Source organism: Gekko japonicus, unplaced genomic scaffold (genome assembly GCF_001447785.1).
Source record: "Gekko japonicus isolate JY-2015 unplaced genomic scaffold, Gekko_japonicus_V1.1 scaffold47, whole genome shotgun sequence".
Lineage (NCBI taxonomy): Eukaryota > Metazoa > Chordata > Lepidosauria > Squamata > Gekkonidae > Gekko > Gekko japonicus.
This window is the reverse complement of record NW_015165235.1, coordinates 90,033-106,996: the sequence shown is the minus strand read 5'-3', so window position 1 is coordinate 106,996 and position 16,964 is coordinate 90,033. Positions and strand designations below refer to the sequence as shown.

The 16,964-nt window shown below is 44.5% G+C and overlaps 1 protein-coding gene across 1 annotated transcript in view; it reads left to right on the top strand.

Moving 5' to 3' along the window:
• The window catches only part of LAPTM4B (lysosomal protein transmembrane 4 beta), a 91,654-nt gene extending 78,636 nt beyond the window's left edge, over positions 1-13,018 (top strand). Inside the window, exons 6-7 of the mRNA XM_015409860.1 lie at positions 5,828-5,923; positions 12,847-13,018. Of these exons, the coding sequence (XP_015265346.1) occupies positions 5,828-5,923; positions 12,847-12,924 (174 nt within the window). The 3' untranslated portion in view covers positions 12,925-13,018. The remainder of the gene's footprint in view (positions 1-5,827; positions 5,924-12,846) is intronic.
• Positions 13,019-16,964: the final 3,946 nt, after the last annotated feature.

Genomic DNA, 16,964 nt, shown 5'->3' with positions numbered 1-16,964 from the left:
GCTGCTCTTCCACTGGCTTATTGTTCTTATTCTCTGCTGGGGGGCTTTGCGATTTACTAAATAGTTTGTCCCATAACTGCTGGAGATTTTTATCCAGTTCGTCTCTTAAAGTTATTTTAAAGCGTTCTGATTGACATTCCGCTTTAACTGCCGCTTTAACTGCCTCGCATATGAGGGCCGCCACCATTTTTCCCCGCTACTTAGTTCCACTTTTTTTCCCCTCGTCTTTAAGGCACAGTTTTTTATATTTTTATCAATTTACATGTAAAGTAGAGGATAGTAATTCCCATCGAAAATTAGTCTCTTACCCCCTCAAAATCGTTCCTTCTTCAGTCCCCAAGATGTTCTCAGCCGCCGTTCTTAAACCGGGTGGGAAGTCCGTAGGGAGGGGGTTGAGAATCTATTCTTTAAGACAGTCTTATTCACTGGACGGTGTCCTTCGGTGTGCTACAAAAAATAGTCTTTGCTCCGTGTGGAATAGAGACATGAAATAGACAACACCCAAAAAGAAAAAAGTGTTCAAAAGCACGGATGGCCGCTGCTAACCAGAAAAACCTGGAAGCCGAGTTCCTGTGCTGCCTAGCGCTCCCGCTTCAGGGCACGCCGGTTCACCCCCCCTGTCCTTGCCAAGGAAAAAAGGGGGAGGGCCGGTAAGCCTCATGCCTTGGGCTCCCTCTGGGAGACCCAAGCGGGGCTCCCCCGAACTTCGGGGGCCCCCGAAAAAGCGCATAGGAGTCAGGCGTCCCCCGGAGCTCCGAGGGAATCACCCTAGCGCAGCGCCATTTCCGCCGGAAGTCCTCACCACCAGGAAATGTTGACTCTCAAAGCGTAACGCTCTTTGAGGCGTATATGGGAAGAGGTGGTCCCTTAGGTATGTTGGTCCCAGCCTGTATAAGGCTTTGAAGGTGATTACCAGTACCTTGAAGCAGATCCGGTACTCAACCAGCAACCAATGCAGCTGATAAAGCACATGCCGAATGTGAGCTCGCAGAGGCGTTGACGTCAGCGGGTGTGCCGCTGCATTTTGTACTAGCTGTAATTTCCGGATCCACTTCAGTGGTAAGCCTGCATAGAGCAAGCTGCAGTAATCAAGCCTGGAAGTGACCATTGCATGAGTCACTGTAGCTAAGTCCTGGGGGAAGAGATAGGGCTTCAGTAGCCTGGTCTGTCTAAGATGGAAGAATGCAGATCTGGCCACTGCAGCAACCTGGGCCTCCATAGATAAGGAGGAATCCAGCATTACTCACAGGCTCTTCACTGACTGGGCCGGCACCAAAGGTGCCCCTTCCCTTGTGGGAAGCCTGGTGCCCACCTCCATACCCCCATGACCCAGGTACAGGACCTCCGTCTTTGGTTATGCCTGACCGTGATAGACTGCTAGTCTGAGTAGGCAGTATGACCAATCGGTGGTCTGACACCCAAGAAAAGGCCTTTTTAGTCGTGGCACAGAAAAGTTGGAACTCCCTCCCCAGGGAGACTCATATGTCTCCCTCTATTGTTGTCAGCCAGCATGTAAAGACATTTTTGTTCTGTTTGACACTCATCTATTAACTGTTATTGGCTGGCTTCCTTGTTTTGGTGTAGTCTGTGTATATTGAAATACTTTATATATGCTTTATTTTAAATGCTGTTTTAGTGTTGAAATGTTTTGATGTTCACACCCTGGGGACCCTATTTGGGGGGGAAGACAGTATAGAAATGTTTTAAATAAATAAATACTGGCATGTAATGCCAGTGCCTGGCCAAGAACGTTTTTATTTCTTTCATTTGTTTTATCCTACTCGGCCTCCCTTGATGCATAGTTGGTTGGCAGTGTTAGGTGCTTATCCACCCTTTGGCAAGGTTTCCGGCCCAAACCACCTATAAAAGGGGGAGTGTACCTCCCTGTCTCAGTTCTTCCTTCACCACCAGTGAAGAAGGATGTCTCTCTCTTTTGCTCTTTGGTTCTAAAAGATAGGAGTTATTTAGACATGTGGTAGATCTGTTGGTCTTTGTAAGTTTTGCTTTGATGTCTCTCTGGGGGTTGTCTTTTTGGTCCCATGGATTTGAAGGCGCTATTTAAGACGTGTTCCCATTGTGGAACCGTGATGGCTCAGTTGGACTCCCACAACTCTTGCCTATTATTTATTTATTTATCGCATTTATATCCCGCCCATCCTATAAACAGGCTCAGGGCAGGTTACAACATTTCCATAAGTACAATAAAATTTTAAAACACATTATAAACATATAAAGTCAATAATCGTAGCTTGCCGTAGGGAAGATCCAGCCCATTGATGTAGGTAGGTATGGCCGGTTATCAGTGGGTGGGAGACAGCAACCTCGGGGGGCCATGTGTGGACTTCCCCTGCCTCAGGCAAAAGCCTGGTAGAACAGCTCTGTCTTGCAGGCCCTGCAGAATTGAATGAGATCCCGCAGGGCCCTGATCTCAATAGGGAGCATGTTCCACCAGGTGGGGGCCAGGGCAGAAAAAGCCCTGGTCGAGGCTAGGCGGACATCCTTTGGGCCAGGGATCACCAGGAAATGTTGGCTCTCAAAGCGTAACGCTCTTTGAGGCATATATGGGAAGAGGTGGTCCCTTAGGCATGTTGGTCCCAGCCTGTATAAGGCTTTGAAGGTGATTACCAGTGCCTTGGATCCGGTACTCAACCAGCAACCAATGCAGCTGACAAAGCACATGCCAAATGTGAGGCTGCAGAGGCGTCGACGTCAGCGGGTGCGCCGCTGCATTTTGTACTAGCTGTAATTTCCGGATCCACTTCAGTGGTAAGCCTGCGTAGAGCAAGCTGCAGTAATCAAGCCTGGAAGTGACCATTGCATGGGTCACTGTAGCTAAGTCCTGGGGGAAGAGATAGGGCTTCAGTAGCCTTGTCTGTCTAAGATGGAAGAATGCAGATCTGGCCACTGCAGCAACCTGGGCCTCCATAGATAAGGAGGAATCCAGCATTACTCACAGGCTTTTCACTGACTGGGCTGGCACCAAAGATGCCCCTTCCCATGTGGGAAGCCTAGTGCCCACCTCCATACCCCCATGACCCAGGTACAGGACCTCCGTCTTTGGTTATGCCTGACCGTGATAGACTGCTAGCCTGAGTAGGCAGTATGTCTCCCTCTATTGTTGTTAGCCAGCATGTAAAGACATTTTTGTTCTGTTTGACACTCATCTATTAACTGTTATTGGCTGGCTTCCTTGTTTTGGTGTAGTCTGTGTGTATATATGTTTGTATTGAAATACTTTATATATGCTTTATTTTAAATGCTGTTTTAGTGTTGAAATGTTTTGATGTTCACGCCCTGGAGACCCTATTTGGGGGGGAAGACAGTATAGAAATGTTTTATTTCTTTCATTTGTTTTATCCTACTTTGATTTTGTCAGATTTTTACAGCTGGTTCATTGTCCCCTCCCCCCAAGTAATTTTAGTTTATTTTGTTGATTGTTTGATAGAGATGTTTTAATGAGTTGTTTGCTGCTTAAATTGCATTCAGAATGCAAATGATTTTGCTGAATAAATAATTCCGCACACATGAGGGCCTGAGCCACTCCCTGGGAGCTGCTTGTATTAATGTGTGAAATTCACAAAGGCACCCACCCAGGTAACTAAAATAAGGCTTACATTGCTCGATTCTCTTATCTTTGTCACCTGTTAAGAGATGTGTGATATTAAATCATTAGAAAGAGAGCTTGAAGAATTAACTTACTATTCTACTCAAACAAATGACTGAAGTTTCAGGGGCCCCTTTGAAATTTCACTCCTGCCTATTTGGGTAGAAATGGTATAAACTGTTAAATAGGTCAGTGACTCAATCTAATGACATTTCAGCAGAAATATACGAGAGGTTTTTAAGGACAAATCTGCAGGAAAGTTGCTGGGCAAAAATGAATTTCCATTCCATTACAAACTCTCAGCATGTGTGTCCAAAGGCTCTTGGCTAGCCAGCTGATTTGAGCAGCTCATGTTCCCAAATGTGTAGGCGATAACTCCTGTTGTGGGCAAGCTGGTGACCTCTTTAATTAGGAAGCCACTGTAAACCAGCCCCAAAAGGAAATTGCTCCTGCCTTTCAGTAACGAAAGCTTATCAGGAAGAAGACACAAGAGCCAGTGTGCGGGGGTCGTGCTTGTAACTTGAACAATAAGCAGATTAAAAAATTCTGCAGAACAGTGACAAGTGTTGGTTGTAAATTCAAATTATCCAGTCAAGAATTGCTGCTGGGGCTGAAAAGTTGCCAGACCACAGCTGAAACCCACATGGGTATTTCCAGGAAGAAGAGCTGAAGTGGCATGGATTCCTGTCAGTGTTTGGGTTCCCTAAATAATAATGCCCCATCTGGTTTTGTGGCATTCGAATAGTGCAGAATACCTTTTCATATGAGGTATTTATTCCCACTTTTCTCTGGGGAAGTCTGTCACATCACCTGTTAAGTCTGTAAGGTGCATTTGGAATGAAACCTGCTGATGTTACTAGCTCACCAAATTATTATTAGTCTTATTCTTAGGAGCTGCGGTGGCTCAAGTGGTTAAGACGCTGAACTGCAGGCTGTGGAAGGTCAGTAGTTCAGCAGTTCGAGACCCAAGTGTGCCGCATGACGGAGTGAGCTCCCATCTCTAGTTCCAGCTCTTGCCAACCTAGCAGTTTGAAAGCAAGAAATTGCAAGTAGATAAATAGGGGGATGCTCAGCAGCTTTTGCTCTTGGGGAGCAATGTTGGTGCCTCCCTTCCATATACACTTTCATAGCAGCTAGTTGTCAGAGATTCAGATGTTAACTTTGGTCATTTTTTATTCTTTTTCTGCAGCCTTAAGGCTTACTCTCAGCCTGTATGTAGCATTTTAAAAAGATTCAGTTAAAAAGAACTTTAAAAATTGCTCCAGAAATGGTGAGTTTGTGAAATTGCAAGCGCTGGCCAATCTGTGTAGTGCTCAGCTGGCGTCGACTGCAAACTGGCTGAATTAATTTTGTTCTGAATCAAATAACTGATGTCTTTTACACAGCATAACATGTATTCTTCCACAATGCCTTACAGCTCAAACCATTTATGTCTTTATGCATTTTAGAAATCTGTGGCCTATTGCAGCCTGGAATGGAAAAATAAAAAAAAGAAAACAATTCTCCTTTAACTGCGGATCAGACTAGACAAGACAGGAATGTCATGTACTTTTATTGAAAGAGTGGATAGATGATGCAAAGTTAGCCCTGTTCCCTTTTTACCTTGTTTACCTTCCCTTTTCCATTGTTTTGAAGCATTTTCCTCCCAGCCCAGATCTGATACCAGAAGTGAGCGGTGCTGGACAAAAAAAAAAAAAGTTAAAGCTATAGAATGCAGCAAGGCTTTGTGGGCAGAGTTTTGCTCCCTTCACCCATGTGTTTGATTTTTCTGTTCATAATGAATTAGACCAGTGAGTGAATACACTTGGATCTTTCCATTGCACATGACTTGTGCCTGATGAAATTTTCCTACTGAGATGTAATGGGGCTGTGTCTCAGTGGCAGAGTTTCTGCTTTACATGCAGACAGTCCCAGGTTCAGTCCCCAGCCAAAAGGAACAGGTAATAGGTGATGTGAAAGACCTCAGCCTGAGAACCTGAAAAGCTGCTGCCAGTCCAAGTACATAATATTGGCCACGACAGACCAGTGGTCTCATTCGGTATAAAGCCGCTTCATGAGTTCACTTCTTCCTCACTGCTGGCCACCAGGCAAGTGACTAATGGTTAAGTTTAAATTGTCACAGTGCTCTTTGTTGTGTTTGCTACAAAAGACTAATGCCATTCTTCTGTCAGAAAAACAGACATTTCTTAAACATCCTAATAAATGACTTTTGTATCTTTCTAGGCTTACCTGATCAGTTGTGTATGGAATTGTTATCGATACATCAATAACCGAAACAGCTCCGACGTGCTCGTCTATATTACCACTAATGATACAGCGGTAAGCATGGTTGAAAGTGAATGGGTCTCGGGTAATTTCAGAGTAGAGCTTTGGATCAAGCAGTTATCTGGATAAAGCAATATCTCCACTAGAGCCAACGTATATCTGAGGTGATTCACATGAATGTGGTGTTTTGCAATGAGTAGTGTTTCTTCAACAGGTAATAAAGATGTACACGTACACACTACAGAAATTGCATATACTCCGGTTTCACATAACAGCTTTTTCACGGTGTGCTGTGGAAATAATCTGTTTCATTGGAGTGGGAAGAATGTTTGAGTGTTAATTCACAGATTAGAATTGTTGACGTGTAAATTAATGTTATTTACGCAGCACACCATCAAAAAGCTGTTATGTGAAACCGGAGTATGTGCAATTTCCATAGTGTGTATGCGTACATCTTTATTTCTGATTCAGTATAAGGCAGCTTCATGTTGCTAAGATCACTCCTTCTTTGTTGCGTTTCCACAAATCATGCAAGGCAGAAATATTCAGGAAGGCTTTTGACACTGCCACCTAATTTTTAAGGATGTGTTTGTTAGTTTCTGTTGAGCTCTTAATTCAATATAATTATTATTACTGTAACCAGCTTTGAGAGTAGTTTTTGGGAGACAGGTGGCTTTTAGAGCATTTCAGAATAAATACACCAGTCCTGGACAATGTGTTACAATGAACCTGATGTGTTACAGTGATGAAACTCTGCTTTAAAAACTCAAAATATTCTGAAATACGATGCAGCAGCAAAGGTCACTTCTCCCAGAAGCTTGCTGGACCCATTGTCCCCAAAGACTCCAAAATGTAGACTTTAACCCCATTGAATAAGGTCCTATTGGGCAGTTTCTTGTGGATATCTTCCCAAGGAGTCCCAGATGATCTTGCTGTAGCACAAATATATATTTTGAGTGACTTCATCAGTTTAAACTCATGCTGTTTTCCCTTTTAAAGGAAAGATGGTCTAAAAATAATTTATAGCTTGGATGATTGAGGAGCTATATACACAGAGAGAGAGAAAGAAAATGAATAAATGTATTCTTCAGCACATGTTGGCAGCTCTGAGAATTCAGAGTTATAAATTATCTCAGGGCGGTCCTGCCTTCTACTGTAATCACCCCAGAGTGGTTTCTAATGAAAACGCTCATAGATAAACATTTAGGTTGCTTCCTGCTCAGGCAAGGAGGGAAGCACCCTGGAACTTATGTGACCGATGATAATGCATTAAGGAATGCTTAAGCCAATGGCAAGCTGCCAGTGTGTTATACTCAAGTTCCAAATCATGTTCTGGTTTGCAGGAAAAACACAGTAGTGTTTAAACTGGGAGAGGAAAAATTAAGTCGATCTTCCCATACTAATCATAATGTGGCATTCACAGGTACAGAGGCCTATGTCCACATAGGTGCACATTGTGTGGCCAGTTGGCCACATGCAGCTTGTGCACAGGACACTTCCCTCTCTGTGCCATCCCCGTGCAGAATGCATAGCTGTGTTGCAGGCATGCTGCACAAAAGAGATGGGTCATCTGGGCATGTTTTGTTTCCTACAAGGAGTCACCTTGTAATCGGTCTCGCCAGCCCTCTTGGCAGTGGTTTCCAAGGACTTGGACAAAGGACTTTCCCAGACTTCCTATCTGAGACACTTTACCACAAACTGAGCCTAGAATCTTGTATATGCAAAGCATGTGCTGGGATTCTTGTAGCTGCACATAGAGATTCTTGTAGCTGCACACCCCATTTTAGTTGGAATCCATATTCTCTATAGTTGGCTCATGTGAACCTTATTGACCCAGAAATCCCAATGACAGCTCAGGGAAGTATCTCTGATGCCTGAACAATGTGTTAGAAAAAATGCACAGCCGGCACAGTCTGCCATGTCCTGGTAACAGGAATGTGACATCTTCAGATTCATTTTCCCCATTTTCCCTCACAAGTGGCGGCCAGTGAAGTAGAGCAGGGAGGGGGGAAGCTCTGGATGCAATTATGGCCGCTTCCACATGGTGACAGTTCTCCATGATGCACTCATTGCTGATGTGAATACAGAGGAATTTGCAGCAATAATGAAGTACCCACAGGGGGTGTTTTCCTCGGTATCCCCTTGTGCCCACCATTCCTCCCCCCACCTTGGTGCTAGAGGGATTTTTGCTAGCTTTTTTAAAAGATTGAGTGAAGCTATAACAATATAGCAGCTTGTGATTTAAAAAAAACAAAGCTGGCAGAATGCCTACAACTCGTAAGGTAGGTGGATATGGTGGACACGAGGGGATAAGGAGAGAACATAAGGCTGTCGCTTAATATGCAAATGAGTACCTGCTACAAAAAGAGCCATATTAAGCAGCTTGTGATTTAAAAAAAAAAAAAGCTGGCAGAATGCCTACAACTCGTGAGGTAGGTGGATATGGTAGGCACGAGGGGATAAGGAGAGAACATAAGGCCTGCTGGATCAGACCAGTGGTGCATCTAATCCAGCATCTTGTCTCACACAGTTCCTCTGAAGGTCCAGCAGTAGGGCACAGAGGCTAAGGCCTTCCCCTGATGTTGACTCCTGGCACGGGTAATCAGAGGTTTACTACTTCTGAACATGGAGTTTCCTTTTAGTTGCCATGGCTAGTAGCTGCTGATAGTAGCTTCATGAATCTGTCTAGTACCCTTTTAAAGCTGTCTTTGCGTATGGCCATCACTATGGCAGTGAATTCTACATTTTAATCACTTGTTGTATAAAAAGTATTTCCTTTTGCCTGTCCTGAATCTGTTGCCCATCACCTTCATGAGATGCCCTCAATTTCTAGTATTTTGGTAGAGGAAGGAAGAGTTCTCTTTGTCAACTCTCTCCACCTCATGTATAGTTTTATAACCCTCTATCGTGTCCCCTCTTAGTTGTCTCTTTTAAACTGAAAAGTCCCAGACACTTCAGCCTTTCCTCATAGGGGAGGTTGCTCCAGCCTCCTAAATCATCTTGGTTGTCCTCTTCTGTACTTTTCCAGCTCTGTGATTACCTTTTTAAGATACAGTGGCCAGAACTGTACACAACATTCCAAATGAAGCCACACCATAGGGCATTATAATATTGGCTGTTTTATTTTCAATCCCTTTCCTAATAATCCCCAACATAGAGTTTGCCTTTTTTTTTTACCACTGCAGCACACTGTCTTGACATTTTCATTGAGTTATCTACTATGATCTCCTAGATCTTTTTTCCCTCTCAGTATCAACAAGTTCAGACCCCATTAGCCTATACTTGAAGTTGGGATTTTTTGTTCCAGTGTGCATCACCTTATATTTACCAACACCAAACTTCATCTGCCACATTGACACCTGCTCACCCAATTTGTGGAGATCTTCTTGGAGCTGCTCACAGTCATCCTTGGTTTTCATCATCTCTCTATATAATAAAATTGTTCTGGTGGTGGCACTCCCCAGAACATTCGACACGCTTCCGAATTGGTTGACGCCCTGGTGTCAGTCACAAGGCATCTGTCTTCACTGACTGCATTGCTGCCTCTGTGGGTGTCGTCCTGCCCACAAAGGCGGCACCCGGCATCTTGCCCTCACTCTTCTTCAAGTGGACGGTTGGGTTGGATGCTCCAGCGGGTGGGGGGCTCAGCCCCAGTGCCCCGCTGCTGTGGGCATCCTCTCCTGTGTGTGCATAGCCAGCCAGTCTGCATGTGACCCGACAACAAACGGGCCGCCCGCTCCGGCGTGGGAGGGCTCAGCCCAATCCTGCTGCTGCCGTCCTCACCCGCATGCACGTAGCCACCCGGGCTGTGTGCAACCCGGCGACAGACAGGTGGGCCACCCCAGCAGGGGGGGGGCTCAACTGGATCCGGCATTGGGTCCATATTACGAAAATACTGTGTTGGGCCTCATCATAGATCTCTGCTATCTTGGATACATTCGAGATCCATGATTTAATCCTCCCACCCTCTATACCATCCAGCCTGCCGGCTAAGATCTGCCTCCCAAGCCCTGCAGTCTGTGCCCTTGCATTCAGAAGTGAGACAGGGGGCAACTGCCTTGGTGGGCAGGGCGGGGTATAAATCAAACGAACAAATCAAATAAACAAAATAAACTAGAGACAGGGTTTCTTCAGTAGTGGCACCTTGCCTGGGAAACGCCCTTCCTCTTAAGATTCACCATCCCTACTCTTATTTAGAAGCCAGGGCAGAATGTTTCTTTTTATCCAAGCTTTTATCTCAATGGTTGATCTTTTACCATCATTTATAGTCTGCTTCTAGCCTGGGAAATGTCCTGAGACTTATTTTAAACTGCTCAATGTATATGTTATTTTTAATTAACAGACTTTTTAAAATATATGTATTTTATTGTGTAAGCCGCTTCAAGCAGGTTCTTTGGAGAGGAGGCATAAACACATTCTAAATAAATAAATAAATTTCACTTTTCACTGACACAGAATTTATGGTGCAAAAAAGGCAAAATCCAGTTGCAGACGCTTGCTAACGTGCATTGAAAGTGGATTGAAAATGCTTTATTCAGTATGTGTGAAAATGCCCTTAAGGACCAAAATCGTTTGATAACTTGTGGAATACTTAAGATACATTTTATAATAAATATAGTCTCAGAGGCAAATGGAGGAGCTTTTTGTTGCTTCTGTTAATGAAGCATGATTTTGGTACTGCTTTTCATTTCATCTCTCTCCCACCTATCCTCTGAGTGATTGAGCAAACTTGGTATGGAAATAAGTGATTTGCTAAAACTGTGTGGTGGAAGAGCAGAGGCAACAACACTTCTGTTTTCTTGCCTCGTGTCTTGTAATTCCCTATGAAGTCTTCTGCATGATACAGCCATTCATCATCCTGAACTAATCTGCTGAGGCCCCTGGGTGGTCTTTAACATGTTTGTGTAGTCACAAACACAGCAACATAATAGAGCTTTCGGGGGGGAAACCTTCGGTCAAGCAGGTGGTCAGTTTAATGACCTGGCCGCTCATCTTTCTCCTAAATTGGCTGTTCACTTCATCACAATGCTTGGCTAAGGACAATCTTGGTTTTGTGGCTGCTGCTAATAGCTCTTAACAGCTGTGCTGGTGTGGAAGGAATGTCTCCCATGACCACGAGGGAAGCAGAGTACAATCAGTTTAAAAACCAACCAGCAGTCTTGTTTAGGCAGCATCTGTAGGTCTGAACATGTATACAGCACCAGGCTGCTTTTTGCTTGATTCAGCTTTGTTATTAGTGGGGGACAGTCCTTGGAAGGTAAAATTCACCTTGTATAGAAGAGGTCTGTGCTGTACTTTTGGTTGTGCAATGTAAAATATATATGGTGGTGTTTAGCAAATAATGGTTAGGACAACTCATGCTACCCAACTTCTTTTTTTAAATTATGGAAATATTAACACACCTAGTCCCATATCCCCTTACCCTTTCCCTGTTCGTTTCCCTCTCACAATCCCCATGATGAGGAAGAGGTTGGATTCTGGGGAGGCAACAGCAGATATCACTGACTGTGGTCCATTTGTGGATGTGATTTCCAGACCATTTATAGATGCCTTGTATTTGTCACTTGATGGGGTTTAGAGTTGGAGACGGTGGTGATGGCCAATATCCCAGTATAACTGTCCTTTTGCTAGGCTGCCCTTCACACATGCAGCTATAGAAGTGGAGCTGCTTTCCTGCATCAAGACCCTATGCTGTTGAGGAGTTCGTATGGCTATTACAATACCACCGGTGGGTGGTAATCATGTGAGTTTTCCCACCTGATCATCACCAGCCGCATGACTGCAAGAGCCAAATACACTGCTCAGTGGCATGGCATCATACCATGGGGAAGCAGCTCCCATTCCACGGTGTGTGTGAGAGAACATGTCTTAGAAACAGACATAAATGAGTCTAGCTCATAATTTAATGAGTAAGAGCATAGATACAATGACGGCAACAGTAAATGAAGGTATTGTTTTGAAGTGAACTTGTGGTGGCAGCTGCTGCCAAAACAATGTATTGTGTGTGTGTGTGTTTTTTTAATCTGCCCAGCTGATCAGATTTCCAGAGGCCAATCAAAGCTATGCTGGGCAAAAGTCCCATGTGGCCCCACCTTCTTTTAAAAACACTCGGCACCAAGAAAGGTGTTGGTGGGCCTCGTGATGCCCACAGGCGCCATGCTGTTGTCCCATAAGAACATAAGAGACGCCAATGATGGATCAGGCCAAAGGCCCATCCAGTCCAACACTCTGTGTCACACAGTGGCCAGAAATACCAGTGCCATCAGGAGGTCCACCAGTGGGGCCAGGACACTAGAAGCCCTCCCACTGTTGACCCCTCCCAAGCACCAAGAAGACAGAGCATCACTTGCCCCAGAGCCCCTATCTATACCTTGTGGCTAATAGTCCCCTGCAGTAGATCCTTGTCTGCCTTCTGCCTGTTCCTAGTGTAGTGGATAGACTTCAAGTGGAACTTGGAAGCTCTGGTTCAAATCTTTGTTTAGCTATGAATTTCACCATTCATTGTTTCACAGTCTATGCATATTAGACTAGACAATCCATGCACACTACCCTGATCTTCTTGGAGGAAGAAAGGTAAAGGTAAAGGTTCCCTTGCTCGAAAGCCAGTCGAGTCCGACTCTAGGGTTGCGGTGCTCATCTCCGTTTCAAAGCCGAAGAGCCAGCGCTGTCCAAAGACGTTTCCGTGGTCATGTGGCCGGCATGACTAAACACCAAGGCGCACGGAATGCTGTTACCTTCCCACCGAAGTGGTACCTATTTATCTACTTGCAATTTCTTGCTTTCGAACTGCTAGGTTGGCAGGAGCTGGAACTAGAGACGGGAGCTCACTCTATCATGTGGCACACTCGGGTCTCGAACTGCTGAACTACTGACCGTCTTAACCACTTGAGCCACCGCAGCTCGGAGGAAGAAAGCTGGGCTATAAATGATTCAGCCTTTACAGGTTCAAAACTTACTGTTCTTTTTGTTCTCCTCAGGTGCTGTTGCCCCCGTATGATGATCCCACAAATGGCACTGCTGCTAAGGATCCACCACCACCTTATGTGTCGGCATAAGGAGAGCATGCGAAAAACGTACCTAAGGAACAAATAGCTTTACTTTTCAAACACCTGAGCAATAGATTCTTTCTTTCATTTCCAGAATGGATATATCAGCTCCAAACGTGTATTTATTGCTGTTTTTCTGTAGATAAATTTTAAACACTTTTTTTGCCTAACAAAGTGTCGAATTGGCTTCAGAACCATTTTTTATTAGCTACAGTTGCGTAGTTCCCAGCGTAGGCTTGGTTTGTCACACCGTGTCATGCAGTTCTAGACAAAACTGTACCTGATTTTATATCCTCAGCAATTCTAGCATGTGGATCAGTTTTTTATTTGTTTGTTTGCTATCTATAAAGCGTCCCAATCAATAGGAACGAGTTTCTGAAATGATCCTTCATGTCACAAGCTGTCACTCATTTGTCAGTTAAAACAAGGAGATGTACTCAGATGCGAAGCCCACTTTGTTGTAAACAACAATAAAAATCCAAGATGTTTTTCATAGATGCTGGAGAGCCAGTTTGGTGTAGTGGTTAAGTGCGCGGACTCTAATCTGGGAGAACCGGGTTTGATTCCCCACTCCTCCACTTGCACCTGGCTGGATGACCTTGGACAAGCCATAGTTCTGATAAGAGCTGTTCTTGAAAAAAGAGCAGTTTCTGTCAGAGCTCTCTCAGCCCCACCCACCTTACAGGGTGTCTGTTGTGGGGAAGGGAAGGGAACGGAGTTTGTAAGCCGCTCTAAGACACCTTTGGGTATCCTCTTCTCCTCCTCTTCTTCTTTTCTTCTTCTTCTCCTCCTCCTCCAAGCCCATTGCCCCCTTTGTTTTTCCTTCCTTCTTGCTGGGGCCTTGATCGAATTTTCTGTGGCCCAGCCCTCTTTTAAATCTGCTCTCCAAATCTTGATCCTGCTGGGCTGGATTGCTCTGTTGAACATTGGAAATATTACAGTTCTGCCAGTATCCTCTGTGACACAGCAGTTTTGTTCTTCCAGTATCCTCTGTGACACAGCAGTTTTTCTCAGCAGCGAGGGAGTCTGTTAACCTCTGTTCCCCAGCCCCCAATAAGACTTCAAACATGCTGTTTTTAGGAAGTGCATTGTAAACATTTGTGTTTGAAAATGCAGGGTGGGGAAGGAGAGGTGTATCCTTTCACCTGCAGGCATATGGTATCTTTTTGACAGGTACATCCTCCAGGGAATCTTGGCTATGATGGCAAACGAGTACAAAATGTGCAAAGGAGCCCTTAAAGGTATCATGGGAAGCAGAGACACAGAAGCATGACCCCCCTGCCCTTCTCATCTTGAATGGGAAATTGTATATTTCAGTGTAGTTAGGGGGTAAATACAACCACCCTTATTATGGCAAGTGGGATTTGTAAGTACAAAATGAGCATAGTCGCTGATCTACTAATGAATCAAGGTTCATGTTTCATGTCTGAATATGATTTGTTTTGAATACTGCCAAGTTTCTGGTGACGCCTTCTTATACAACCCCATTCCAGCATTTTGCAAACAATGGGCTCAAGCCAGGCAAAGTGAAGCACTTTTAAATCCTGCTGATTTCACAGTCCAACATGTGCTTAAACCTTTCCAAATGGCAGTTTTTAAAACGGTTCACTTCGTGTGGCTAGTGATCACTCTGGGTTGTCTTTTTTTTTTTAAGATTATGCCATGCATCCTTTGAGTTGTGCAGTGTAGAAGAAAATAATAAGTACGCCTTAGTATCCAAAACTGTGAAAGGTTTTCCCCCCCATGGGAACTTGCTTGGAATTACAGCTCTTGTAGGGCCAGACACAACATGATGCAGGTGCTGAAATAAACTTTCTCTTCCAGTTGGATCTTTGCTCATAGAACTCTCTGTAAATTTCCAGCAGGAAAAAAAATGTGTCTGTGTGTGTGTGAGTATCAACTTTACTGTGAAATTACTAGTTCCTCTTGTTTGCATTTGAAATCACTCTTCAAAGGATTCATTTCTTAATGTCCATGCTTGTTGTTAACAATATTGAGCATTTCTATAGCACTACAAAGTGTTCAAAACACGTCACCTGTGTTGTTTTGCTGTGTGTCCTTACAACAAGCCCATAAGGTAGGCCCATGGCAGGTGGGGGCCTGAAAGATAGTGATATGCTTAACATTACCTAGTGAATGGCAGTGGTGAGATTCAAACTCAGGATTTCTCAATCAGGATTTCAGTCTCATAGCCACTAGGCTATACCTGTTCCCTGATAAAATGTGTGAAGTACTCCCTTTGAACAATAATAGTGCTTCTTGCACGTGTAGATGTGATGCTTTGGTGTGGGTTTTTTTTAAAATCAAATACTGTTATATTTATAATATGAAAACATTTGATTTCTGTCTCTCATTCTTTTAAAAACAATAGAACAAAGTCTGAGTCCAGTGGCACCTTTATGACCAACGAAGTTTAATTCTGGGTATAAGGTTTTGTGTGCAGGCACACTTCTTCAGCTACCCACCTGAATCTCTCTCCTTTAAATCTCTCTCCCTCTTTCACTTTTTGGATTATGGTGAAGGTGAGGGAGAGTGTTCTAGTTGTTTTGATTCTACACAAACAGTGCAGGTCTTGAATATTTTGACTCCTGATGCAAATATAGCAAAATGATATGCCACCCACTGCTTGGGACTTGGCCCTTTTTCTTTCGTAAGCTCTCTGGGGAGGTAGAGATTTAAGAGGCAGGAGGAAAGCAGCAAGCCCTCAAAACCTGCTGCCAGAAGCAACAGTTTCGTGTTGGCACTCGGTAAGCCGGCTTTGTGCAAACAATGCTTTGTGGAGGAGGGGAGTTGCTATTTGGAAATATTTGAAAGCTGGATCAATCACGTACCCCTGCAGAGCTTGCCCTTGGAATACATACTCCGCATTCCAAAGAACGGTGTAGACACCTTCCCTAGAGCATTGATTCTGCTCCAGGGGAGGGCGAGTGCCAGGCTTTCACAGTGCAGCTGCAGACTGTGGTCCTGGTTGCATAAATCGGTGTATTAAAAATCACAGGGTGGTTTTTTTTTTAAAGCAAGTCTCTAGCCCTTATGGCTGTGAAAAGCCATCCCAGTTTTTATCCTCCCCTTCCTCCGAGGATCTGAAGGCACCATACAAGTCTCTCTTCCATGTGAGATAGGCCAGGCTGAGAGCTGGTGACTGAGCCAAGGTCACCCAGTGAGTTCTGTGTGACAGTGGGGAGGAGATGAACCCATGTTTCCTTGGTCCTCGTCTGGTCCTCTAACCATGGTAATGTCTAGGTATGCTGAGTGTGGGGGGGAAACGACTGGTGAAAGCAAAGGTATCACTGAACAAGGTTTCCAGTGAATAAAGCAGTGGGGTTTCCTAGGGGTCTTTATTAAGAACATAAGAGATGCCAATGTTGGATCAGGCCAAAGGCCCATCCAGTCCAACACTCTGTATCACCCAGTGGCCAGAAATACCAGTGCCATCAGGAGGTCCACCAGTGGGGCCAGGACATTAGAAGCCCTCCCACTGTTAGGGGCTAGTGTTGTTTCGTCAGTGAATTGGGGGCAGGGGAGAGCAATAAAATGGCCTGAGAGTGCAGACAACACCACTCTGTTCAGGGAGGTGAAAACCAACGTTTATGAAGGGCAGCAAGAAGATCAGTACAAAGTGGGTAAGAGTTTAGCAAATGAGGGTCAGTGTAAGTATGCATAAAAGTGATGCCCGCTGATAGAGGCTGAACTGTTGGTTAGCAACAGGGAAAAAGACCTTGGCATCAAGGTGTGAAGGTCAGTGAAAATGTCGACTCTGTGACAGGAGTGAAAAACGGTGAATTTAGTACTAAGGATTGTTAGGAAACAGGTGAGGAAATAAGACAGTATTGTATTGCCCTGGAATGGGCACGTGACGCAGTTGGAGTTGGAATAAACACTCCTTCTTATAACATAATTAATCTGTGGAACTCACTGCTACAGGCCACAGTGACGGCCACTGGCTTAGATGACTATAAAGGGGATTAAACCAGTTCATGGAGGATAGGTCCCTCAGTGGCTATTAACCATGAGGGATAATTGGAACCTCCGTGTTCAGAGACAGTGCA